The following is a 27,829-nucleotide window of genomic DNA, read 5'->3' as shown; positions in this document are numbered from 1 at the left end:
AGGAATTCAAGAAATTTGGGACACGAGGCCAGATAGACATACTTTTGACCGCTCATCCCTCCACAGGGCTAGGTCGCCCCACTCACTGCTGCCGCTCCTGCCTGCCTTGCCGCCTCCTGCCTGCAGATCCTTTGCTCGCTGCCCGCTGCTCCTGGGACTTTCCCGCTGCCCGCTGCTTCTTGGATTTCCCCCCGCTGCCTCCCTGCGGCCCGCCCCCCTGTGATTCCATTCGCCGCCCCGCTCCCGCCACCCAGCTGCTCCTCCCTCCTGGCTCCTTACTTAAGGGGACCTCAGAGTGTGACCGCTCATCTCTCCACAGGGCTTGGTCGCCCCACTCACTGCTGCCGCTCCTGCCTGCCTTGCCGCCTCCTGCCTGCAGATGCTTCGCTCGCTGCCCGCTGCTCCTGGGACTTTCCCGCTGCCCGCTGCTTTTTGGATTTCCCGCCGCTGCCTCCCTGCAGCCCCGCCCCCCTGTGATTCCATTCGCCGCCCCGCTCCCGCCACCCAGCTGCTCCTCCCTCCCGGCTCCTTACTTATGACGCCCCCAGAGCAACCGCGCAGCGGACGCGCGCAGCAGGAGCACCGATTGAGCGCTGAAGGTGCGCCAAAGGTAAGCCCGTCTGCGCCCGTCTGCGCCTGGACCACACCCAGCGCCAGAACCCCTGGCCCCCGCAGAGGCCACCCCACCCGCCAGACCTACGACGCCGCCACCCTCAACGCACTCAACACCGGCCGAACCCCTGGGTGCTACTGAGCCACCCCGAGACGCACCCACGGACCCTTCACCTGCCAGTCCTGCAAGTTCTCCTGCATCCGGACCTGCACCGCACCCACCAAGCCGACCCCCAGCAGCAACCACCTCAAGTGCATCCTGCTCAACACCCGCTCCGTCCACAGACACGCCGTGGAGCTCTGGAACCTCCTCGACTCGACATCCCCAGACGTCACCTTCCTCACGGAAACATGGATGAACGCCTCCTCAGCGCCCAACATCGCCATCGCCATCCCGGACGGATACAAGATCACCCGGAGGGACCGCGTCAACCAGACGGGAGGAGGCATCGCCATTGTCCACAAGAACACCATCCGCATCACGACCAACTACGACGACACCCTCACAGCCGCCGAACACCTGCACTTTCAGATCCACACCGACCCCAAGACCACCCTCAGAGGCACCCTCATCTACAGACCCCCGGGACCACGCACACAATTCAACGAAGACATCGCCGACTTCATCAGCCCGCACGCCCTTCCCTCTGCTGACTACATCCTCCTCGGGGACCTCAACTTCCACCTGGAGAACAACAACAACCGCAACACCACCACCCTGCTGGACAACCTCGCCAACCGCGGACTCAAGCAGCTGGTGACCACCCCCACCCACTACGCCGGCCACACACTCGACCCCGTCTTCTCCTCCAGCAAGGACATCATCTTCAGCCACGCCACCGGACTCCACTGGACGGACCACAGCTGCATCCACTTCAGCTTCAGAAGGACCACGATCCACCACCACCAGCAACAGGTTCCCCGCAGAAGCTGGAACAAGATCACAGCCGACCAGCTCGCCGCATCCCTGAACAAGAACCCTCCCGCCAGCTCAGCGAACCCCAACCATGCCGCCGACAACCTCACGAGGTGGATCAGCAACTGCGCAGACAACCTCCCACCACTGAGGACCCCTCCCAGCAGACCCGGCAGCAAGAAAGCATCCTGGTTCACCGACGAACTCAAGAGCTCCAAGAAGAACTGCCGAGCCCTCGAGAAAGCCTGGCGCAGAGACCCGACTCCAGACAACATGACCACCCTCAAGCTCACCACTCGAAAACACCACCAACTGATCCACACCACCAAGAAAACCGCATTCAAGGAACGACTGGACAACAACGCCCACAACAGCAAGGAACTCTTCAACATTGTTAAAGAGCTCTCCAACCCCAGCGCCGGAAACAACAACATCACCCCATCACAAGACCTCTGCAACTCGCTCGCCTCGTTCTTCCACAGCAAGATCGCAGACCTACACAACAGCTTCAGCACACAGCGGACGCACCCTACGACCGCACCAGCGCCCCCCACCACCATCCTCCGCGCCTGGACCCCGATCAACACCGAAGACACCATCCGCACGATGAACTCCATTCACTCCGGATCTCCAACTGACCCCTGCCCTCACCACGTCTTCAACAAGGCCGACTCCGTCATCGCACCCCATCTACGGGACACCATCAACGCCTCCTTTGACACCGCAACCTTCCCGGAGAGCTGGAAGCACGCCGAACTCAGTGCCCTCCTGAAGAAACCAGCAGCAGACCCCACCGATGTCAAAAACTACCGCCCCATCTCTCTCCTCCCGTTTCCGGCCAAAGTCATCGAGAAGACCGTCAACAGACAGCTGACCGCCTTCCTCGAGACGAGCGGATCACTCGACCACTCGCAGTCTGGATTCCGAGCCAACCACAGCACCGAGACCGCCCTCATCGCAGCCACTGATGACATCCGAGCCCTGCTCGACAACGGGGAAACAGCGGTCCTCATCCTCCTGGACCTCTCTGCTGCGTTCGACACTGTATGCCACCGCACCCTTGTACAGCGCCTCAGCAACGTCGGAATCCAACAGAAGGCACTGGAATGGATCATCTCCTTCCTCGCCGGGAGGACACAGAGAGTCCGCCTCCCCCCGTTCAGATCAGAAGCCACCAAAGTCAGCTGCGGCGTACCACAAGGATTATCACTCAGCCCCACGCTGTTCAACATCTACATGAGCCCCCACGCGGCCATCGCACGCCAACACAACCTCAACATCCTCTCCTACGCAGACGACACCCAGCTGATCCTCTCCCTCACCAACGACCCGCCACCGCCAGAACCAACCTACACGAAGGGATGAAAGACGTAGCCGAGTGGATGATGAACAGCCGCCTGAAACTGAACTCAGATAAGACGGAAGTCCTCATCCTGGGATCTTCGCCCTCCGCCTGGGACGACTCCTGGTGGCCCCCTGCCCTGGGCAGCGCACCCAAACCAACGGACCACGCACGCAACCTGGGCTTCATCCTGGACTCCTCCCTCTCGATGACCAGACAAGTCAACGCCGTCTCCTCGTCATGCTTCAACATCCTACGCATGCTACGGAAGATCTTCCGGTGGATCCCCACTGAAACCAGGAAGACGGTCACCAAGGCCCTCGTCACCAGCCGACTGGACTATGGCAATTCCCTCTATGCCGGTACCACCGCAAAACTCCAGAAAAGACTCCAGCTTATTCAGAACGCCTCAGCACGACTCATCCTGGACATCCCCCAACACAGCCACATCTCCGCACACCTAAGAAACCTGCACTGGCTCCCCGTCAACAAAAGAATCACGTTCCGAATCCTCACCCACGCACACAAAGCTCTCCACAACCAAGGCCCAAGATACCTCAACGACCGCCTGAACTTCTACACTCTCACCCGCCAGCTTCGATCGACCAGCCACGCCCTCGCCGCCGTCCCCCGCATCCGAAGAGCCACAACGGGAGGAAGATCCTTCTCCTACCTGGCCGCCAAGACGTGGAACTCCCTCCCCACCCACCTCCGCCTGACCCAAGACCACCTCACCTTCAGGAAGCAACTCAAGACCTGGCTGTTCGAGCAGTAGAGGATCCCCCCAAGCGCCTTGAGACCCTCCGGGTGAGTAGCGTGCTATACAAATGCTTTGATTGATTGATTGATTAATTGACAAAATAGCAAACAACGCGGTCAGATGGGAATCCTATCTGGAAGATAAAACAAGTACCGCAAAACGACGACACGGGTGGACTGTGATAAATTCATATTCCGGGATAAAGCCACAGACCTATCTGGAAAGCCACTTTAATAGTTCCCTAAAACAAAGATATATAAAAGATCGACTAGGCTTACAGTTTTCAAAGGATTTGTTGCCATTCTGGAAAAATTGTCACACTGACCCTCATTGTCGTCTATGTGGATATCAGAATGAAACATTGACTCACTTACTATGTGTTTGCCCGGTGCTTAAGGATTTGAGGAGACAGCTTTTAAAGAACATTTTTAATAAATTGAACATTCGGACATGTAGGCAAGCTGTAATACGATGGCTAGATGGATCATCTCCTATGTTGGCCTGCAGGGGGGTTAAATACATGATGAAAGCCCAATCCCTCTTACAGCAAGCTGAACAGGGAATCATAGCACGAAATTGAAATACATGATATTTATTTTTCATATGGCTAACATTCTCTAATAGTTAACATTATACATGTGTTTTATGTTCTATGATGATCAAAATGTACTTTGTAATAATTTTTTATAATTTTATAAAATAAAAATTGACTTGACTTGACAATGTGGTGGTCCCGCAGTTTGCGTTTCAGTGTAGTGAACTGCTGCCGTCCCTCCTGCACTTTCAGGGTGAAGTCAGGGAATAGGGAAATGTCTGATCCCTCATACTTCAAGGACCCCAGATCACGTGCTTTGTGCAATGCAGCTTTCCTGTCCCGATAATTTAAAAGTTTAGCAATGAAGGGGCGAGGAGGGGCGCCAGGTTGGGGCCGGAGCCAGAGGGAGCGATGCGCCCTCTCAATGACGAACAGATGGGAAAAGGTGTCAGCGCCCAGAAGAGAGGTCAGCAGGCGTTCAACAAACTGCTCCATGTTGCAGCGGCGCGACCGAGCCTCTAAATCCTCAGTCTTGTCGTGTAGGGCCGCAATAGCGCGCTCCATCCACTTCCGTGCATTTCCCGCATCAGTCTGGGTCTCCTCTACCTCAGTGATGTGAGCTCCACCATATCCAGGCGCTCAGAATGTTTATCAGCTCGCTCAGAGACCCGATCCATTCTATAGGCCAGTATGTCAATCTTGGAGTCTATGGCAGTGAGGCCCCGCTGCATAATCTTTTTTATATCCCCCACAGGATCGTCAGTTGGGGCATCAGTCTCAGGGGGGTCCATCTGCTCCCTCTGCCCCCTCCTCCTTAGGACGGGATTTGCACTGTTCAAATTGTAGTTTAGGTTGGGTGCCATCGACTTTCCCCATAATGGCGATAAGTACAGCAAGTAGGCGCAAAGCAGAGGAGGGAGGCACAGGATCTCAAGACAAGGAGGCCAAACTCACCAGCGCACGTCAGAGAGTATCGTAACAGCAGGAGGGATGGCACCTGTGGGGATACCAGGGTCAGCTGAGCAAATGGGCCACCGAAGGCAGGCAGGTGCAGCCCAAGAAAGCAGCAGACACAAAGGGTATGGGAGTCCACCTTCAGGAGCGTCGCTGGGTGTCCCAGGCCAAGGGGTCAAGTAAGCAGAAGGGACCACTGAGGCGGCAATCAGTAAGCAGCACCCCAGAGCAGATCCAGGCGCCATGCACCCATCAGAGTCTCAACCAAGCTGAGGGCAAAATGGCCGCTCATCGCAGATGAATGCCAGGCCCAGTGCAACTACAAGGCGTTGCAGCACCAGACATCAGCTGAAGGGCCCCAGCAGGGCAGGCCCAGGGCCGTGCGGGATCACAGCAGGCAGCCTCAGGTAAGCAGAAGGCAGTGTCCCAAAGCCCTCACCTCAGTAGCAGGAGCGGCGGGCGCAGGACAGGCGCGAGGCACTCGGCGCCGCACCAGCTGGGGCCGGCCCGGACGTCAAGAGGGCCTGCCGCCTCCAAACTTGAGGCCGGGGATCAAAAGGCCGCCACACATCGCGGCTGCCGAGCTCCCGCAGTGTGCGGGGATTACGTTGCAGCAGCAAGCTGGTTACCCCTCCGGGTTCGCGGGCGCTCAGGCAACAGTTGCCGTTTCTTATGTTGCGGTCGCTGCAGAATAATGCCCGGATCGTGAACGGATGATAGCAGTGATGAGCGGGGCTCTAGGGAAACACAGCCATCTTTCAGCCAGGCAAGCTCCGCCCCCAGTGGTAACAGGGTAACATAAAGAAACACCACAGTTGCTTGGAGTCTTATGTATGTGTTGAGATATTACCCAAGGAATAAGAAAGTACCCTTGCTGTAGCAGAACATTTGAGTTAGAACTATCAAAGTTAAGATCACATTAAAACCAGCACCCATCTACCCCATGAAAGGAGATTTAGGAAAGACAGATGAGGTAAAAAAGATATTCACAAGATTATTGCAATGTTTTATATTTTTATTTGAACAAACGGCTGTTTGCGTTGTGATTTTATGACTTGGATTGCCGTTAAAGTGTTTATCGTTATACATAAAGTGATCTCTCATCACCAAAATATTCTTTATTTTAACCTGAGACCATAACTAAATGAAAACAATTGCAACACACAAAACATGATAAAAGAAAGATAATGAAATGTGTACACAGCAATACACACTCTGCAATCATTTTTTTAATATTAAAAAAAAGGGAAATTGCTATCTTTTTATAAATTTCACCGAAAATAGAATTTGAAATATCCAATTCTATATGTGTGCTTTTGGGAACTGTAAGTAAGTGTGGACCATTTATGATTTAAAAATGTGTTGAAATATAAATTACAAAATATAAATAGGGCAACACCCTTATTTTCATCTTTGCGGGCAGTAGGTAAAGTGTTATCATGGTCCACGTCACTTATCCTTTCTCTTACGCCAAATACTTCTAAATTTGAATGAGACTATCCCCTCGTGTGGACCACAGACGCCGTGCGATATTTGGGCATTCGGTCAACAAGGACTCCGAGCTAGTCTTCTGGGAAAATGAGGGGATGGCCTTCAGTAAGTTAGAAGACGACGTGGAAAGATAGATTAAGCTACCCTTGTCATTGCTGGGTAGAATATCTATAATGAAGATGGTGGTGTTACTGAGATGGTGGTGTTACTGAGATTACTATTTTTATTTACGGATATCCCCATGGTGCTCCCGAGGAGCTTTTTCCATCGCCTCACAACTTTGATGGTCCGGCTGGCGTGGGCTGGCAAGCAGCCGAGGGTTAAGTGGCAGATCCTAGTTTTACCTTACTATATGGCGGGCTGGGAGCTCCGGATTTTGAACTAAATTATAGAACTGCACAATGTGCACATGCTCATTACTGGATACACGGCTCTCCTGACATACCGCACCTTAGGACAGAAACAGAGGTAGCGGCACCACTGCCACTACCTGCAATGCTGTTTCAGAAAGTGGACCGTAGGGCCTGTATCCTAGACTCAATTAACTCCACTGCAAATGCCTGCCACCAGCTACTTCAGTTGCAGCCGGGCCCTATATTATATTAACCGAAAACCCCTCTGGACTGGTGCACCTGGATAGCCCCTGATAAAGAAAAGGGAGTCACAAAGGCACTAGGTATGTTGTGTGTCCACACTTTTGGGGACTTGTTCACAGGCGGGACCGGCAAGATATGGGAGGACTTTGGTAAAATTGACCAACACCCCACAGCCCTGACTAGATTCCAATTCCACACAACCCGTTTGGCGCTTAGAGAATTGCTAGGGGATGAATACCTAGAGCCCCCAGATGTGGCAGCTTTTACGTACATTATAGGTACTGCATCCCGAAACGTGCGGTTGCCAGACTATATAACATTTCCATGGCACACAGAGCGCACCAGTATACCAAGGCTCGTTTGGCATGGCAGCGTGATTTAGAGATAGCCATAAAATATGGCATGTGGACCTATTGCTGTACAAGCACACTGCCTATTTCTCTCAACGGCCGACACCGACTGGTGCACTTTAAATACCTGAAGAGGGTATACTATACACAGGAGAGGCTGCACAGATACGGGTTACAGGATAGTGGTGCATGTGACTGCTGTAGATTGCAGGTGGCTGACTTTCTACATTTGGCTTGGGGTTGCCCGGGCATTTCGTCGTTTTGGGTGGCGATGTTTAAGGAATTGAGTCATATCACGAAGCTAGCCTTTGAGCCTGACCCAGCCCTGGCACTGTTGGATTTTTCTAAACAACTGCCCAAGGGGGTGAGATGTTTGATAGACATGGGACTGCTGATGGCTAAAAGCAGGGTTGCGATTAATTGGTTTAGGGGACCTTTGCCGACAATCTCAAGTGGAAAGAGGACATGACATTCTGTAGCACCTAGACAGAACTTTATAGTGATCTACTCCCTCCATGTAACAGACCAAAGAATTTTTGGGAGTTATACACTACTCACCTGCTAACTGCTACTGCTGCTGACGACGAGTTCCACGACCGGGGTTGCATTGAACCCACCGACAGTTCGGTACACGGCATTCCTACTGTTTAAATTGGGGTTATCATACTTGTTGGTGACTTTCACCTCAGGGGTCTTGTATACTTATCAACATTGTCAATTCCCAATGACATATGGGTTACCTTTGGTTGTTATCCTTGTCTCATGATGTACATCTAGAAGTGCACTGATGTTATAGTGGCATCTGTTTAAAATGGGAACTGAGCGAATTGTCATGATGCATTGCTGTGTCCTGTATTTGATTGTATTAAGAAAATCAATAAAATATATATATTTTTTAATTTGTATCATGAGGGAAAATGGAATCCCAGAATGGACAACAAAGAGAAAATGGGAACCTTATTTACTAGTAGATGTGGGCCTCCAGCATGGGTAGCCAACCTAAAACCATAGCCTACTGAATTATTCCCCCGGTGATAGGGGGAAATCCATGGACTAGAAGCCTAGGCAAGAGATCAATCTGAGATAAAGTTACAGAAAAAGATGCTGAATGCAAGACCTGCATCATATTGGGAAGGCAGGCAGTCGGGCATTGGCCGATGGGCCGGTACCTAACGGTCACCAGTGGGCCGGTTTTTGTCAACCGACCCACAGAGCCTTATTGTCTTCCCCACCAGGCCACTGTACGGGGCAGCATCATGAGCCAGGAGGCTCTGAGGGGGTTGCTTTCAGCAGCGTCACTAGGCCAATATCGTTCTGTCTGCTGCAGACTTTATCTTGGCCTCCCGTGGGGCCAGCGCAGACCCCCAGAATCAAAGTCCCACTCCCTGCTGTGGGCCATTATCACATCAGCTCCCCTGTACTGTAACTGGTGCTCATATAATTGCGCCCCTTGGCCGAGTTTAAGCTATAAACAACCACAATAAAAAAACATAACCTTCCGTTTGCTCATTTTTTAAGAATCTGCAAAGGCTGGAACCTAATGAGAGAGAATTCTTTATTCAATATTAAAAAGTCTGTATTCCTTCATAACATGCCTTTTCTTTCTTTGCTTAGTTTTAACTATCAGTCACCGATCAATAAAGAAGTTTTAGACCACATTTTAAACTGCTTTCACCTTACATTTACTGTTCAAATTTTAAAGCACATATCGATCAGGGGCAAAAATACCAGCTTTAGATGTTTTTCTCCATTTTCGTACTGGCAAGGGCATTAAAATACTGCTAATGCCCGTTAAGGTTGCAGGTGTCAAACATAGCCATATCAGGAGTTGTGGCCTTTGGGCCACTTATTTCACTTCGCCCGCCCCGCCTATATGTAGTGCTTTTAGTTTTCACCAATGTTTCTGGCTCTATGAGCTTTAAAAGTCATAATTTATCAAACATTTCTCTAAAAATTAGCCCGATGAGACTAACCAAATGCTGTTTCGTGAACGGGCATGACCCAGGAATGTGGGCCACTTTTTGGGGAGTGCAAAGGGCGAATTCTGATCCCAATCCGACCCTGTCCAAGACCCTTTGTGGAGTCACATGCTGCACGATATTGACTGGGTGTGCATGAATACGGTAGCCTATTTTACAGTTTCAAAAAGAGTCTAACAGGGTTAGGGAGACAGATGTCTCGCACAGGATGTAATGCAGCGTGCATCGCTGTGGGAAATGAGAGCGATAGAGGAAACTCACCCACTAACCACAGGTTTCCACTTGTCACGAAACAGCAGAAGATTTGTATCATGAGAACGCTGGCACAGTTGAGGTCTGTGTGTGAGAAAGGGCCCTGAGGTTTGCACGTGCCTGTACCCAGTTCGACAGAGAGCAGTGAGCTGGGGGATGACAGGAAATGTACAAACATCACTACTGCAAAAGAGGCTACCATTTTTAAGTCCCTCGAAATTGCTCCTTCTTTCCCTTCTCGATTTCCAATTTATTGGGTAATTAAGCTTAGATTACACCAACAAAAAATCACATTGAACTGTTGAATGCAGATTAGTAGTTCATACAAGTGGACCATAAAGACAATTTAAAAATAGAATGAAATCAGTGACCCTCTGCAGTTATCTCTGGAAGGGAGCAGAGCATCAAGTGGGGGCACAGTGGACTTGATGATGGAAAATATTACTGGAACCCTCCCAGAATTCTTTGGGCCTCATTTATGAGAAATGACACATCACTGCATGAAAGCAGCGATGCGTCACTTCTCAGTGCGCACTCCTTGCGACATACCTGATGCATCATATTTACTGTATGACGCGTCATGTCGCAAGGAGTTACAGATGCGTCAGTATTTCTGACGTCTCTGTATGGCGCAAAAGTGACGCATTGCTGGAGTGTGTCACAAAAGTGACACAACCCCAGCAATGTGCCCTTTCACATGGGCTTACGCCTGCTGTGAGGCAGGCGTAACATTTTGACGCATTTGAGTCCTAGACTGGTAGATTTCACTGCGTCACTTCTATGACCCTTTCTTGCCTGGGAACACCCCCCGCATACATTATACCTGGCGCAGGTATAATGTAGCTCAGGGGTTTACAAAGTGACGCATCTACCTAGATGCGTCACTTTCTAAATGTGGCGCAACAAGGCGCATTTTTTACACTGCTGGTGCATCACAAAAAGTGACGCACCAGTGGTGCAAAAGTGATGCAAGGGCTCATAAATGAGCCCCTTTGTGTTTTCTGTCTGAGACGAGACCTGTTCTTTTGGTGTAATAAGCATTCTCGAAGACTACTTCAATGAGGTAGCTATTTGATAGGTCATGGGGAATGATTTTTGTTTTGTGGTTTTAGCGTACTTGTAAATGAAGGCTTGTACCCTGTTACTGCAGGGAATCATAGCACAGAGTGGCTGTCGAACAGTGAGGGAGGTCAGAGCCCTCAATAATGCGCACACAGCTGTGAGCTGTTTCTTGACTCAGAGTCCTAGGGTGAAATCAGGAAGGATGGACGTTCCTCTGGGACCGCTTCAATAAGTTTTCATAGGACCTTTGTGGTGTTTAGTCCTTTACACCATGAGGGAGCTTCCCGCATTAGGGTGTCCAGACGTCCCAGATTTGCCCGGACAGTCCGGATTTTTGGTGGAGTTTTGAGAAGGGGTCAGGTCAGGCAGAGCTCAGCACTTGAAATGCGGCTCACAAATCAGACCCTAGTTTTTTTTTACCAAAAACTTCTTGCAGCGCGTTTGAAAGTAAGGCATCTATTTTCCTAAAACAAGTACACCATTCTCTTAACTTAATTCAGAGAGAAGCAGCTGAGCTTGACATGTACTATGCCACACAGCATGCCTTTTTTTCTGTGGCACATGCCATTTTAAAAACAATTTCAATAACGTTCTTTTGTGACGTGCAAATCAGGCGTGACTATAAAATAAAAGAACTAGAACGTTCACAGCCCTAAATCTATCATGACTTAAATGGACATTTAATATGAATAAGAACATGTGCATTTAATGTCCTCCGTGATTACCACAAAAATATCTGTCTAAAGTTGTGCAATGTGTATCACTTTTAGCTTAATCGTCATATGTCTGTATCACTGTCTCTAGCTTTTCTGTTAGAAAGGGGCCTGATTATAAATTGTATAGTACTGGGGTACGGCTAAAAACACAAGTAATTTTATTGTTAGTGAGCAGTAATATTGCACCAGTTCAGTGCAATTACGAGGAAACACCCCTTGGTGTTTTATTGCATACATTGACCATCTGCAGTGAGCAAGTGGTAAAGGTATGTGTGGGCCTGGTGGTTTGGAGGGATGGGTTGGGGGAAGTATGGAAAAAAGGGGGTGCATTTTTATCGCAGAAAAAAGTGTAAGACTTGGCTGCTGCTGCAGCCAAAGTTTCAGGCAATTTTTTTCCAGATGGTTTTACCGACCAGAGACATCATATGTAGTTCTCCCACTCCTAGTAAAACTGGTTGGGAAAACCCCATACAGGTTATAGTCAGGTGGAGCGAAATAAAAGCTGAAGTAATTTCGCTCCGCCTAGGTTATACAAAAAAATAATGAGGCCCTATGGGGAAGAGGCTACACATAGTCCTACTTCTATGCCTATAGAATGTTCCCGTTTTTGATTTAGAAAATCTGGTTACCCTACCCTGGGTGGAAGAGTCTTGAATTGCAGGTTGGCTTATGGGAGAAGCATTTTAACGCAAAATAATGGTCTTCTCCCACCACCGCAGAATGTGGGTAAGTGTCTCATATTTCACAGATTTTTATTGGCCTTGAGCTGAATGGGGGCACCTTGAAAGAGTAAGGAGCCCCTGGATGCATGAGGGGGCTGCACCGTAAGGGCTGCAGTGCGTCTGTGTTACACCCCTGGTTGTACGTGATTGACCCGAGTGGAATTCTTATCCTTAAATTAGTCACTAGGCATAGGTTATGAGAATGGGCTATTTGAGAAGCATTTTGGTGTGGGGGGTGATGTTCTGTGATGTTCACCTTAGAGCATAAGTGAAGTCACCAAAACTAATGTGCTGGTTACAGGCACCCATGGCAAATGCCTTTCAGAATCCAGTCAGGAGTGAGTGATATTCTGGGGTGTGAATCTTAAATTTCCAAACCAAGATTCGGGATGGACTGTTTCCATGAGGAAGAGTGTCAGCATTGATTTGAATTAGGTAAGCCTCTGTTTACAGCAGTTGAGGGGAAGAAAAGTAGTGGGTTAGAATGCTACCCCGAGTGATTGCTACTGGTAAGAATATTTGCAAGTATTCACCCCATCACCTTTTGGGTGTTTGAATGCCAGTAGGATGCCTGGAAACCAGAGACAGGAGCAGCTTTCCAAGTCAACTGCTGCTAATGTTTGTGAATTCCAAAAATAGTACACGTGTACCCATTCAAGGAGTACTTCTATAGGTGCATATTTACTGTTTGTTGGTTGAACTACTCACTAGATGGGCCTGGTTCACAAAGTTAACTTACACTTTTGAATAATTTACACGTTTGAGTAAGTTTACTACTTTTTGTCTATTCACAAAATGTGAGTGTAAATTTACTCCAAAAGTGTAACTTACATGTCTCCACCAATTGAAGGCCCTGGGGGCTATTCACAAACTGCATTTTGTAGTACTTCTAAAGTACTACTGCAAAAAACACAGTAGTTCTTTAGCAGTTTTTGAATAACATTTTGTAGTATGTTTGTTGTACTGCTATTGTAGTGCTGCTAAATTTACTAGAAAAGGCAGTTTGGTGAATAACCCCCAGGCTATATAACCCCTATAGTAGTCATGTATGGCCTAGATTATTATTCTAGCTGCAGCAACATTATAGTCCAGGTAATCAAAAAGAAGTGCATGTACAGACAACATCCTGAACGTAAGTATTAACCCCTTCCATGCGCAGGACGGCCGGGAGCCGTCCTGTGCCACCGTGCCCAAGAAGGGATCCACCCACTAGACACCAAGGAGGGGGGAGCGGCCCTTGGGCAAGGGCCTTTGCTCACCCCAATTTATTTTGTCCATTAGCCTTTCTGCCCCCCTGGGGGGGCAGATGGGGGCAGCAGCCCCCAATATGCCCCCAGTGGGACAGAAAGCCCACTAGAAACCAGGGATTATTACTTTGCATTTATGTTGGGGTGGGGGCTGCCCCCCCCCCCCGGGGGCAAGCAGGGGCAGTAGCCCCCAATCTGGCCCCGGGGGGCAGAAATCCCACTAGAAACCAGGGACTTGTTTTTTTAGTAATGTTGGGTTGGGGCTTGCCCAAAATGGGCATGACAATGCCCACGCCCCCCTCCCCCCCCCCAGAGAAATCCAAGTGTTTCTGCCCCCCCAGGGGCAGACAGGGGCGAAGCAGTAGGCCCCAATCTGACCCCGGGGGGCAGAAAGCCCACTAGAAACCCAGGATTTATTTTGTATTTATATGGGGTGAGGGATGCCCAAAATTGACATGACATTGCCTCCCACCAGACAAATTTCAGTATTTCTGCCCCACTGGGGGCAGACGGGGCGGTAGCTCCCAATCTGACCCCCAGGGGGGCAGAAAGCCCACTAGAAACAAGGTACAATTTTATAGTAATGTTGGGTGTGAGCTGCCCAGGATGAGCCCAAAAAAATGCAACAGTCTTTCTGACCCCCCAGGGGCAGATGGGGGCAGACGCCCCTGATCTGCCCCCGGGGGGGAGCTGAAAGCCCACTAGGCACCTGGGATTTTTTAATGATGTAGGGGTGGGGACTGCCCAGAATAGGCGTGTCAATGCCCCCTCACAAAAACAATTACCATAGTCTTTCTGACCCCCCCCCCCCCGGAGGCAATAGCACATTATCTGCCCCCCGGGGCAGAAAGTTCACTAGGTATCAGGATATATATACATTTTTATTTTAATTCAGGGGCCGGGTCAGCCCACAATGGGGATGCCAATGCCCATCCCCTTTAAAAAAGGTTACAGTCTTTATGCCCCCCGGGGGCAGTGGCCCCTGATCTGCCCCCAGAGGCGGGCAGAAAGCTCACTAGGCGCCAGTAATTACGCTGGCTTTTTTATGCATGGGGGTGGGATATGCCCAGAATGGGCATACCAATGTCCACCGCACCCCGCCAATATGCCACAGTCTTTATGACCCCCCTGGGGGCAGTGGCCCCTGATCTCCCCCCAATGGAGGCAGGAAGCTCACTAGGCGCCAGCGATTATGCTGGCTTTTATTATGCGTGGGGGTGGGGGCTACCCATCCCCCCAAAATGGGCATATCGGGGCCAACAACCCCACCCCGATGTTCCTACCTGTGGATTTTTGGCCCTACAACAACCCCACCTCCCACCCCTCCGATGTTCCTACCTGTGGATTTTGGGCCCTAGCTCCGCCGGAACCGAGGGAAAAGGGAAATCTAGCAAACCTATACATTTTTAAAAATAGACATCAAGGGGAATCCAGGATAGGGTGACTTGTCTGGCTCTCACCAGGGTCTGTTACCCAGAATCCCTAGCAAACCTCAAACTTTGTAAAAAAAAACACATTTTCCCCACATTTCTGTGGTGGAATGTTCTGGAATTTGCATTGATCCACACATTTCCTACCACCCAACATTCCACCAGGTCTCCCAATAAAAATGGTGCCTCACTTGCGTGGGTGGATCAAGTATCCGCGACAGGCAAGGCCCAAAAAGGTATTGAGGAGACATCAAAAGTAGCTATCACAAAACAACCTGGTTTTGCTAGGTGGGTCACTTTGGTTTTTGGCCCCGGGCTTGGCGGCCATCTTGGGAAACCTACCAAACCAACACATTTCTCAAACTAGACACCCGGGGGAGTCCAGCGAGGTATGGCTTGCATGGGTCCCCCAAAGTTTTCCTACCCCGAATCCCCTGCAAACCTCAAATTTAGCTGTAAAAATCTAATTTTTCTCAAATTTCTGTGTGGGAACGTTCTGTAATCTGCATGGATCCACAAATCTCCTAACCACCCAGCGTTCCTGCAGGTTTCCCGATAAAAATGGTACCTCACTCCCGTGGGTGGGTCAAGTACCCGGGGCAGGCAAGGGCCTAAAACGTATTGAAAAGACATCAAAATTACCTATCACAAAACAATCTGGTTTTGCAAGGGGGGTCACCTGGGTTTTTGGCCCCAGGCTCGGCAGCCATCTTGGGAAACTACCAAACCCACACATTTCTGGAAACTAGAAACCATGGGGAGTCTTCGAGGTATGGCTTGTGTGGATCCCCCAATGTTTTCCTACCCAGAATCCCCTGAAAACCTCAAATTTTGCTGAGAAACAACACATTTTCCACATCTTTTTGAGTGGAAACACAGTGCAGGCAAAAATGTCCTACCCCACAATGATCTCCTCAGTCTCCCGAGTAAAATTATATCTCACTTGTGTGGGTGTCCAATGGCTAAAAATGTATTTTTAAAAAATGAGTGCTTAGAATTCTTGGTGCTATACCCTTAATCCCTATGTTTTTGGCTCTTTCCAGTCATAGGCCCTTGTCCCACCCACACATAACATAGCTTCTCATAACAGAGACGGAGAAGAGTGTGTACAGCAAAAATGCATTTACAATAAGTGATCCCAGGGCAGGAACTCCTGGCAATTGTGTTGTACGGTTCCATAGTCATGGGTTCCAGGGAGGACTACCAGGTTCAGGTGAACGGGCCGTGACTTAGCTTCAGGGGGGTGTATGGAGTGTGACACCCATAAATGCATTATTGGCTTGGTAGTTGAGCTTGGGCACCCTGAGTCGGGTTTGCTACATCTGTGTTGTTTTTGCGTATCATTCTCATTTTGCTAAGAGCTTTTAGCTTGTTAATTTTTGGAGCTTGAAACTTAAATGTGTATAGTGGCTGGTTTACCAAACAAAATAGTAAATCTTCACCCATAGAAGTTCACTTTGAATGGATTCAAATTTACAATGTTTTGGAATTAACAAACATAGGCAACACTAGGCTTGGAAAGGTGCACCAGTCTCAGGTTTCTAGGCAATTAAAGGCCCAACAATATGATGGGATGATTGCTTCCAAATAGCCTTACCAGTGGCAATTGTTGGGGGTGGCATTCCAACCCATCATTTTTCGCCTACTCTGCCAATCTAGCAGAAGGCCATACTAATGCAAATCAGTACAGACCCTGTTCCTCACGTAAAACATTTCATCCCAAACATTGGTCATCACACACACAAAAACACACATACACAGGTAGCACCCATGTTGCACACGGATGGAGCATGGGCCTGGTTGAAGGGGAATAGCACACCAATATAAAAATCACAAAGAAGGAAGGCACTTCTCCGTGTCAGGTGAGAGGTAAAACGGCCTGTCAAGCCACTATAATTTGTTGTGGTTACCACTGTCATTCCTCAACAGCCGAGTGAGCTGATAGGAGTCACGCCCAGTAGAGGAGATGGAACTTGCAGTGGTTGCTGTGGTTCATATTCCGTATCACAAGCCCTGAGCGGATATGTATGATTGTTGTGTGTGATTAAGCAAACACCCAAAATACCCACAGAACTTGCTATGGGGAGCTCAAAACAGGGGCATTCACTCTCTCTAGCCATGCCCGAGACCTTTTCTATCTCCAAATCCACAGAGTTACCACCAGTCCTCTGGTTATTTGTATGACATATACAATTGATCAGTCCTGTTCATTTTGTATTATTCATTTTTTTTCAGGTTAATAGTCCTTTAATATTATTTTTTCCTTTTCAAAATTCTAGGCTGCTAAGTCAGTTGTAGAAGACCAGGCATATATTCGGTCTTGCTTGTGTCTAGCATTTTTCCACATGTATCCATCACTGTACGTGATCAGCCAATTGCTGTGCCTCCTATGTCACAGCCACATTAGATAAAACGTTTTTGGAGGGACATCATATAGCATTATATCTTGAAACCGAGCATTATAATGGCACTTAAATGATTCATCCCAGGTTACTAATGGGGGTGTGGGGCTAAATAGAATTATTGGTACAGTCTATAGTGAAGTTATAATGCTTATTAATGTTGGACCCATGAATAGTAGAATATTATTAAAGTAGAGAGTGACATTGACAATGTGAGTGAAAGCCTGCTTCTACGATTTCCCTGTCACTACACCACGGTAGTAGGGTAATTACTAAAGGGCAAGAAGTGTTGTTAATCTAAGTACGGTTGCTATGGAGTCATAGTCGAACTCATCATTTCCATTACTTCCTCTACCCTACTTCATTGTATGGTGGTACTTTTTTCCTCAGTTCACCGATATACTTCTAATTCCTGATCTCCTTTCCTTCTGGGTCCTTACACTATTCATACTATTTTTTTCCTCACCATTCCCTATTCTCCTCCTTTTCAGTAATAATAAATCTTGCCTCATCCGTAAGGTCCACTGTCTCTCGGTTCTCACAACTTCCACTGTCCTCATGTCTTGTCTTATATTTGACTTTTCCTTGCTCACAACGTGACTAGTTACTCTCTCTCCTCTGTCCCTAAGCCTTATAAATGCACCTATTAAGTCGTAAGCCTGCAGAAATTAAACATATATTTTGGGGCTGGACAGGACCATCTGCATATGGTCAGACTGATCTGGAGAGTGCACTGGTCGTGTTTGCAATATACAGGTGTTCAACATCACAAATCTTTGAATGGTCAACATTAGTACACTATGATTGAATGACCAATAATCTGAATAGGTGCATATACACTGTGTCATGACTACATGAGAGCGTTCTCTACTGAAAGTATCCCTCCCTTCTCTCTGTCATGTCAGAACTTCACTAAAGTGGGAGAGGCAGATTCCTCCCGCTGTGGAACACAGGAGCAGTTATTGAAACGGGGATGTGACCAGGACCAGATAATGGACCCGCGTAGCTCATATAAGATCCTGGAGGACACTCCACTCAGCGACAACTCGGATAAAAAGACCGTGACTCAACTGGCCCCTCAAAAAATCCAGCTGACACTGCGGCCAGGTGAGTAACATCACACTGTCCGACTAACTACATGCACAGTCCAATATTTCCACACTTTTGATCTGCAATGTATTCTTGATTCTTTTTTAGATACTAGGGGCCAGATGCATCAAAGGGTTTTGCCCATTCTGTGTCTATGGGAAAATGTGTTCATGCATATGGCCCTAGATTAGTGCAATCTGAGTGTTCTTATGATACTGTTTAGCCAGTCCGGTTATGGAATCCTCTGATCAGCGGACATGTACAAATGCTTTTAATCCTCCGTCTTAAAGAATTGACTTCCAGGGTTTCTTTTCTCTCAATGAATATCAAGGGAAAACTTTCTCCAAATGTACTTCACTTTTATTCAATGTATCTCATGAAGATTGTTCGATTACCTTCCAACACTGTCCTCTTCAGTTGTTTGCTGCTCTTGTCAGATTTGACAAGCCTTTGATGTAGATCTTGTTTCCTACTATATGAAAAAGTAAGGTTAGCAGCATTGATGACTTTGGTCATCAATGCTGCTAACCATAGTAAGAAAAGAATCAATAAGACCTCACAGCAACTACATCACACAGAAAAGCAATACAATTCAAAACTAATAAGACTATACTACACCAGTCACTGAACTAGATTAGCAAATCCCCTCTCACCATTCAAACCCCTGGCACCTAACAAATACGATTTTTGGGCATAATACACCAATGAAACTAATTTGACAGAGAAATAGAAATCAAAATCAAATCAAAAGATGTGAAATAAGTACAACTGAAATACAATGTGAAGAAACGGAAAAGACATAGAAAGGTGACCTCAATGAAAGTGAAAAGGAAATGGGAGAAAAGTCGTAGACAAGGAGGAAAGTAAAAACAAAAAATAAGACATTTTTAGAATGCTGAAGAAACTTAAAAAATATATCCAAAATGTTAATAATGTGTAAGGAAACGCCTCTCTTTGTATGATCACTCCTTCAAATAGCTTGTTTTTCAATTCTGAAATGCACTGGGTCCTGCTGACCAGGCCCCAGTGCACGTGTTCTGACCCTTAAAATCTTTGCACGATTAGAGAATACCTGATTGTCACATTTCACTTACCTTTAAGTCCCTTGTATATGGTACAACGTTTACCCAGGGCTAGTAAGTTAAATGTCACTAGTGAGCATAAGCCCTTAATTGTATCACCACTGCAGTGGCAAAGTGAAAACAGACAGGTATGGCAGCTTTTAAACTACCAGCTCTACATGGCAATATAAACTCTACTGCCAAGTCCAAACCTCCCTTTTTAATATTTATAAGTCACCCATAAGTCAGGCCTTAAAAGCCCATAAGGCAGTGAGCAGAATATTAAAAAGGACATGTTTCTTTTGTGTTTCACATGTCCTGACAGAAAAAAACTCCATATTGTCTTTTTTAGCTGTAGCAGGGCTGTTAGTGCCTGTGGCTAACATGGAGTTACATTAGCCCAACCACTAAGTGTGAACTTCCATTTTGGGCCAACAAAAATAATACTTCAAGGTATCAAATTGTTACAATAAATTATACTAATTAATTGTTACAAACCCAACTCTTTGCTGAAGCTGATTTAAAGGAACTTTAAATATTTAGGTGACTTTAGAAATTCACCACATTCTTGCCTCAAAGTTCTACCCTCTATTTCTGATTAACTACAGCAGTTGTTCGATGACAGCCTGCTGCCCTCCTGCCAGGAGGAGTGAATGGCGCACCAGGCAAAGAAATAAAAGGCCTGTTGGTTGGTGGAGATGTGACGTCCTCTTGACAGGTTCGCGTGGGTATGTGGCCACGGATGACCCACACTCAAAGGCGCAGCCGCAAGTCATAAGCAAATGCGAGTCACACTGTAGCCTGTCCTGTCCTTTGTTGAGGTATGCTGGCATCTTGCCCAAATGGGGAAGACCTGTTGCAGAACCGGTTTCTGGGGGGAGTTGCTCAACACCTTAAGGGTGTGGCTATAGCTCTGTCCCAGGGAATAGGAGTTCTGACATTTTGGACAGAGATATGAACTATGGGATTGTTTATTGCCAACCCCACGGGAAGTGAGATAAAAGTGGGTAAGGTTGCACTGTGGGAATGGTTCCCCCTTGGTTAGTGTGTCTTCCCCTCCCACAAACTCGAAACAGGCATAAAAGTCTATTGGAGCAGACAAAAATGTTAACTTTGGTATCAAAATACAGAATTTTTGATGCCGGTAATAAGGCCGATAAATTGATATACTGGCTCCTCATAGAGATGCCGAAGCTCGATTTGTCCCAAGCATCTGAAATCCAGATAGAGGCATGGTAACTCACCCCAGGGGGTCGAGACTGCCTTTGCTGATTACTATGCAAAATGTATGCGAAGCGTGCACCGGTAATCCAAGCTTTGGATATACCGATTATCAAAGACCTATCCCTCCTTAGTTTGCTATCCGAAGAAAGAGAAGCATTAGATCTTCCGACACTGGAGGGAGGGATTATGGCTACCATTACTAGCATGCCCACTGGTAGGCTTTCATGTTTTCAGTGTGTGCTTTTGGGAAATCAAATGGGTATTTTTGAGGGTTTTTCAAGCTTCTCAAAATCAGGGGTTATCATTGTTATCAGCAGGACGCAGCCCTTTTCCTTACAAATAGAAAATCCTGAAATGGGATTTTCTTTTTGTAAAGAAAAAAAATAATGCTCCTCTCGCCTTGGGAGTCTTCTCCCATGGTGGTGGGAACATTATTACAATTTTACTATCCCTTACTACCAGGTTGTGCCTGGAAGTAAGGAACAGTAAAAAATAGCTATGTCTACCCATCTAAATTGGGTGGACGGACAGTAGCCATTTTTCCAATGGCCCTTACTCCCCAGGGCCGGTGGAGAAGTTTAGCCACGGCAGGGACGGAGTAGTCTCCACCATGGAAATACTAAAGGTCCGCTCAAAATTATATTTGGCTGGCGGACCACTATATTGGAAGGGAGGTAACTTTGTTGAAACCGCAATGAAGTTCTCCTCCCGCCAACATATACATCGGGCCCTTAGTCTAATAGTCTGCTGGTAGAGAACTGCTGCACTGCAGGTATGCACAATTCATCTGTTAACATTTCTTTAGGCAGACATGTTTGTAGACGCGTGTTTAGTGGAACACCATCTGTCTAGCAGTTCCTTCAACCCATTTACGATGTGTGGAAAGGTAGAGATCAATGAATTAAACTAAAAGAATTTTTATTATAAAAATGGTGAGCAAAAGTATAGAAGAAAACATGCCTTATGGAGTCTAAGGGCCAAATATGAATTTGGCGGTGTGGTGGCAGGACCAGCCCACCGCCAATCCTGCGTGAGAACCACCCGCCATATTATGACTTTTTTAGCCCATGGCGGGTGGTTCCTTTGGCGTTCCCATGAAAAAAAAAAATGAAAATAAAATAGGCACCTCAATGGGAACATCTAAGGAAGTTCCAGCATGGTATGGACTGTAAAGTCCATGTTGTGCTGAAACTGAGGGTGCATGCACACAGGGGGGCACATGTTGTGCTCCACTGTGTGCATCCACATGGAGTGAAAGAGAACAGGAGTGAGACCCATAGACCAAACTGGGACTGGGTATAGAGGATATATAGGATACAGTGTCCCAATAGGTATCAATGTCAAAGACAGTTTGAAAGATGCATACAATAAGTATTACAAGGAAAGAACCACAAGGAGTCTCAATACATTTGTGAGATGGTTATTAATCACCAACTTGTTAGGAATGGGGAGCACAGTTAAAAAGCAGCACTGTACATGAAAATATTCATGAAGCAACCCAGATGACACTTGGTGACAAGGTGATAACAAAGTGAAAGTGACGACGCAAGCGAACGTGGTGAACAGCGTGGTCGGCGCAAAGTGATTAGGAATAATCAGAGAAAGGCTCCACATTGAATACACATGATTTACAATTTTTAAATTTGAACACAGTTATGAGCCTAGAGATAGTGCGCCAAGAAATCGCGCTGTGGTTGTCGACGGCGTTTCGATCCTCGGTGATTTGGGATCCTCTTCAGAGTATCAGCAGGATGTCTTGTAGACTCCTGAGCCTGGTTACCCTGCATATTCCTCAAGTGTATGGAGAGTGTTATGGTGTAGCTGTGCCAGCTTCCCTTAAAGAGAGTAAGAGCTCTGTGTATAGACCATGGCAGCATAGTAGTGTGTAGATTCCACTGTTCTCCTACACTGTTATACCTGGAAGTGTTCTTCTTAGTACAGTAGCTCAATCTATAAACCCCTCCTAAATGTATTCAATACAAACAGCCAGTGCTGCAGTGTACCAGGACAAGTTACAGAATAAAATGGAAGTATTTCATTAGCACTGGCCTACTCTTATCCAATATGCCAAGAAAGGTCCCAAGCGCTCAAGTGGTCATTCTTTGTATTTGTAATAGACAGTCCAACTGGCTTAAGTCTTAATGATTGATGTGCACAATTTTTGTGTGCTTTACTTCTCATAATGCCAGCATAGCTGATCCTTGGATATACCCTCTATTACACAGTATAAATGCGGCAAAGCAACAAAAGGGGAAACTGCTTACCCATACACCAGGCTCCAGCAGGGGATCCCAGGCTTACCAACACACAACACCCTCAAAAACACGTTTAGCCTACTATCTGGTCCTTATTAACTGTCTTCTATTTTTTCAATCTGGGTTAGACCCTTGACTAACACTCTTTTGTTTTACCTCTCCTCTCCTCACTGTGCACTTCTCTGCTGAGATGCAACAGAAACCTTTAGCCTCATTACTTTCAACAATTGAATGGAGAAGATTTTCTATCTTTAAGCACTGAATTATATTCTAAAATGATTCTTGTGTTTGTCAATACAACAGAGCAGAATTTTCTATTTATTTGAAGGGTAGATATGTCTCTATCTAGTGGCTACATTTCAGGACTTTTCAGTTTACACTGAAAAGGCAGACTTCGTTTTTTTTTTTCCGGCTGGTTGATACCGAAAACCAGACACCCTACCAACGGGTAAGACCCCAGGCCCAATGGATTTTCTGCAGAGTTCTCGATTGAGTTTGAGGAAGCGTTTGATTCGGTTGAATGGTCCTTCTTGCACACAGTCCTTGAACAGATGAATATTGGCCCAGGGATTTGAGCTTATGTAAACTCCTATATCGTCCTCCATGGGCCACAGTGAGGGTAAATTCAGTAAATACATTGGGGTACATGGTAGCGCAGGCCTCTTTCCCCTCTCTTGTTTGCACTAGTAGTGAGACCTCTTGCGGAATGGGTACGATATTGTGGTGCCTGCATGTGCACCAGGACCAAGAAGAACACATAGTGTTATATGCAGACGATTCTCTGCTGTGTGTGACGCCCCAACTGTTCTATTCCCTGACGCATGCAGATACTTATAATATATACGAGGAAAATTCAGGCCTTAAAATTATCTGGGGAAAATCTGTATTCCTTCCATTAACAGGCTCACCAGATTGTATGGGCTTAGATGCAAATAGCCCTTTTAAGTGCGCTAGCAGCTTTAAATATTTGGGGCTGCATGTCTCATTAGATTGGCTGAGATGCTGGGAACTCAATATGGCCCCTATGCTGCAACAACCCAGGAATGTCTTAAGACTTGGGGTTAGCTGACACTCTTACTATTGCGCATGTCCAAAACTGTCCTCACACTTTATTTTCTGTAGTTAAGAAATTGGCAGGCTCTGACACTATTCCCGCCCCTCCTATACTTGATGTGACTCAATGCAACAGCATTGCTGCCTTTTTTATTGAGAAAGTTGAACTTATCTACAGTGCATTGGGAACTACTGCCTTCGCTGGTCGACTCAATCTAAGTTCTGATTCCACTTGTAAAGGAGAGCCCAATCCTTCAGCAAAGCTTTGTCTCTGGCACCCTTTTGATGCGGACTCCTTTTTGGAATGTTTAGCCAGTATCATGTCCGTCTCTCCGCGTGATCCGTTACCCATAAACATCTTGCGCCAACTTCTCCCTAAATCATTAGAAATCATCAGGGAACTTCTTAATTTATCATTAAGAGAGGCTTGGGTTCCAGAGTGGAAACGTGACATGATCATTCCCCTATTGAAGCTGATCCTTCTAAAAAAAAAATCTTCAATTTTTGGCCTATTTTTCTGCTGCCAGTCTTTTTGAAGATCCTGGAGAAACATGTAAACAACCAACTGACACACTTTGTGGAGAGTTCTGGCATCTTGCACCCCTCTCAGTCAGGGTTCAGGGCCAACTTCTCCACTGAGACTAATCTCCTTGGAGTTACGGAAAGGTTGCGCCATGGTCTGGACAAGGGGGAGACAACGGCACTCATTTTGATTGTTCTGAGTGCCGCTTTTGACACTGTCTCTCATTCCATCTTGCTTGCCTCCCTCCGGTCCCTAGGTATTGAAGGCCTTGCTCTATCTTGGCTTACATCCTTCCTTAGTGATCGCACCTTCCAGGTTTTTTCCTCCAAAGCTGTCTCCAAAATCTGTTCATCTGCATATGGAGTTCCTCAAGGGTCTATATTGAGTCCTTTACTCTTTAACATCTATGTTAGACCCTTAGCCACCATTGTGGAAGAAGCTGGTCTTTCACTGTTCTCATATGCAGATGACACTCAAATCATCTTTTCTCTTTCTTCCGCCAAAGATGGAAAAATGTCAGTTCTCCAACATGGACTTAGTAAGGTCTCACAATGGATGCAGGCTAACTTCCTGAAGTTAAACGGGGACAAGACAGAGATTTTAATATTAGGAAAACGTAGGGACCTATGGGGCCCCAAACACTGGCCTCAGGAAATGGGCCCATTTCCTTTGCCTGTCACGCAGGTTCGCAACCTGGGCTTCTTAATTGATGAAAACCTCTCTATGGTGGTAAGAGTGGCCACGACATGCTTTGCCATCTTGAAATGGCTTCGTAAGATCATGTGGATGCTCCCCGTCACCTCCCAAAGAACTGTGGTCCAGGCTTTGATCATCTCTCGCCTAGACTATGGCAATGTTCTTTATCTGGGTGCATGCCAGGATGTTTTAAGAAAGCTTCAGGTTGTACAGAATTCTGCAGCCCGCATCCTTTGCCATGTATCGAGAAGTGTCTCCATCTCTCAATCTCTCCTCGACCTTCACTGGCTCAGGATCACCAGCAGAATTAAGTTCCAAGCTCTTTGCTATATTTTTAAAATAAAACATGGTACTGCGCCATTATACCTCCAAGAACTTGTTCATCCCTACGCCCCAGTTCGTACTCTTCGTTCTTCCACTCACAGTGACTTTGTGATCCCACGTTTCAAACTAGTGAGAATGGGTGGTCGTTCCTTTTCCCATCTAGGTCCTAAGCTGTGGAATTCGCTACCTATTTTCTTGAAAAACACTTCTACATTCACCAGCTTCCGGAAGCACCTTAAGACATGGCTTTTCACTCAGTAAACTAAGTTTGTCTCTCTGTTCCCTCTTTTAGGCTGTCCCTTGGCGCCGGGAAACCCTGTTTGGGTAGCTGCGCGCATTATAAATTAAATTAAGTAAATAAATCTTGATAATGGCCCATGGTGGCCCTATTCAAAATGATTGCATTGCCCCAACCAAAATGCGTCCTTCAAAATTGCCCATATTTCCTATCGAGAGACTTCTTCTTGTAAATCACTATTACAAGCTACATTTGGGCTGGGAAGACACAGAGGGTTGCTTTTACTAAATGTATGCAGTCACCATATGATGTTGGCATTGGTTTAGCAGACATCGGGCGATACTATCTGGCTTCACAGTCACTGATTGGCTGTATGCAGATCAGGCAGACTCTGCAGTGTGGCTGAAGATCGTGACAACAGGAATACTGTTTCTCCTGTCACAGTTGTATGGTTATAGGTTGACTGGGAGCTTATCTGAGGTTACTAGAATTATGCTTGAATGCAGGCACTGGGCGCTGGATGTATGACGTTACAACGCATACTTTAACAACGCATACCATTACAACGCAATTTTTACAACGCTGGATCCTATACAACGAATGCCTTTACAACGCATGACAATACATCGCAGATGCTATTACAACGCAAGCCATTGTAACGTAAGTATAGGTAAGTATATAATTTTAAATAAAAATGTAATTAATAAATATTTATTTATTTTTATTTATAATTTTTTTTTTTAATGTATTTGTAAATATATATATCTTTTTTTTTAAATAGTGTAGGTGTTTAAAAATAATATTCTAACTCCAGGGGGGAGTAATAGTAGGGTAAGTGCTGGATAATGTAGGGGTAAAAATTACTATTCTAACTCCAGGGGGGTGTAATAGTAGGGTAAGTGCTGGATAGTGAAGGGGTAAAAATTACTTATATTTTTTTGTTTTTAGAACTTTTTTAATAAATATTAAAATTACTTAAATTAATTTATTTAATTTATTTAAAGAACTTTTTTTTATTAATAAGTATTTTTAGTTTTAATATTTATTAAATTATTAATATTTAATTAATTAAATAATTTAAAAATAAATAAATAAATGTTTTAATAAAATGATATACTAACCTATACTTACGTTGTAATGGCATGCGCTGTAATAGCATCTGCGATGTAATGTCATGCGTTGTAAAGGCATTCGTTGTAAAGGATCCTGCGTTGTAGTAGTTGCGTTGTAAAAGTAGTCCGTTGTAATAGTTGCGTTGTAACGGTTGTTTCCCCTGGTCGCTTAGAGACATTAAATGGCATTGGAGGCTCACAAAAGAAACACTGATGTGGTATGGTAAATGACTTCCAGAGGTCTTTGAGTTGAGTGGGCTCTCTGGATGAGACATGATTGGGATATCCAAGTTTGGTGATGTCTGGCAGACCTCATTTCTTTACTCAGATGCAAGCAGAGTTTGGTCTTATCAGAATGCAATTCTTTTGTTACCTTCAGATCAGACATGCACTGAAGGTCTCGAGTGAGATTATACAGAGATTACCGGATTACAATCTCTTAGAATCGAAAGTGACAGTGGAGCGAATTGGGAAAACGGTTATCTCATGTAATTACAGAACACTAATTGTTAATAAACTGCACCAATTGCAGTCTCTCATGAATGGGTGGGAAAAAGGATTTAGGTTCCCTGGAGGACAAGGACTGAATTGAAGCAAAAATGCGGCCATGGAATTGGTAATCCCTGCAAAACTTCGTTTTATTCAGTTTAAATGTTTCCATAGGGTTTCATTCACACCAGCACGCCTATACAAGATCGACAGATGTCCCAGCCACATCCAATTGGTCTAGAGCTGTGATACTCAAAGTACGGTACGAGGGCCGGATGAAGCCCTCCTGACCTTTATGTGCAGCCCTCTGCTCATCAGCAGCACTGGGATGTTTACTCGACTCTACAATAAAATTAACATTAAAAATATGCTAAATAAACGGGAAAGAATGTATTTGAA

The 27,829-nt window shown here is 46.4% G+C and overlaps 1 protein-coding gene across 1 annotated transcript in view; it reads left to right on the top strand.

Moving 5' to 3' along the window:
• Positions 1-27,829, top strand: part of LOC147667169 (integrin beta-7-like) — a gene marked incomplete at its 3' end in the record, with an annotated part of 287,301 nt that overhangs the window by 143,572 nt on the left and 115,900 nt on the right. The window contains exon 3 of the mRNA XM_086948877.1: positions 18,272-18,473. Within this exon, the coding sequence (XP_086805003.1) occupies positions 18,272-18,473 (202 nt within the window). The remainder of the gene's footprint in view (positions 1-18,271; positions 18,474-27,829) is intronic.

This window comes from Lissotriton vulgaris, unplaced genomic scaffold (assembly GCF_964263255.1).
Source record: "Lissotriton vulgaris unplaced genomic scaffold, aLisVul1.2 SCAFFOLD_2338, whole genome shotgun sequence".
NCBI classification, from domain to species: domain Eukaryota; kingdom Metazoa; phylum Chordata; class Amphibia; order Caudata; family Salamandridae; genus Lissotriton; species Lissotriton vulgaris.
The sequence above is the reverse complement of the archived record's forward strand: the minus strand, read 5'-3'. Positions and strand labels throughout refer to the sequence as shown.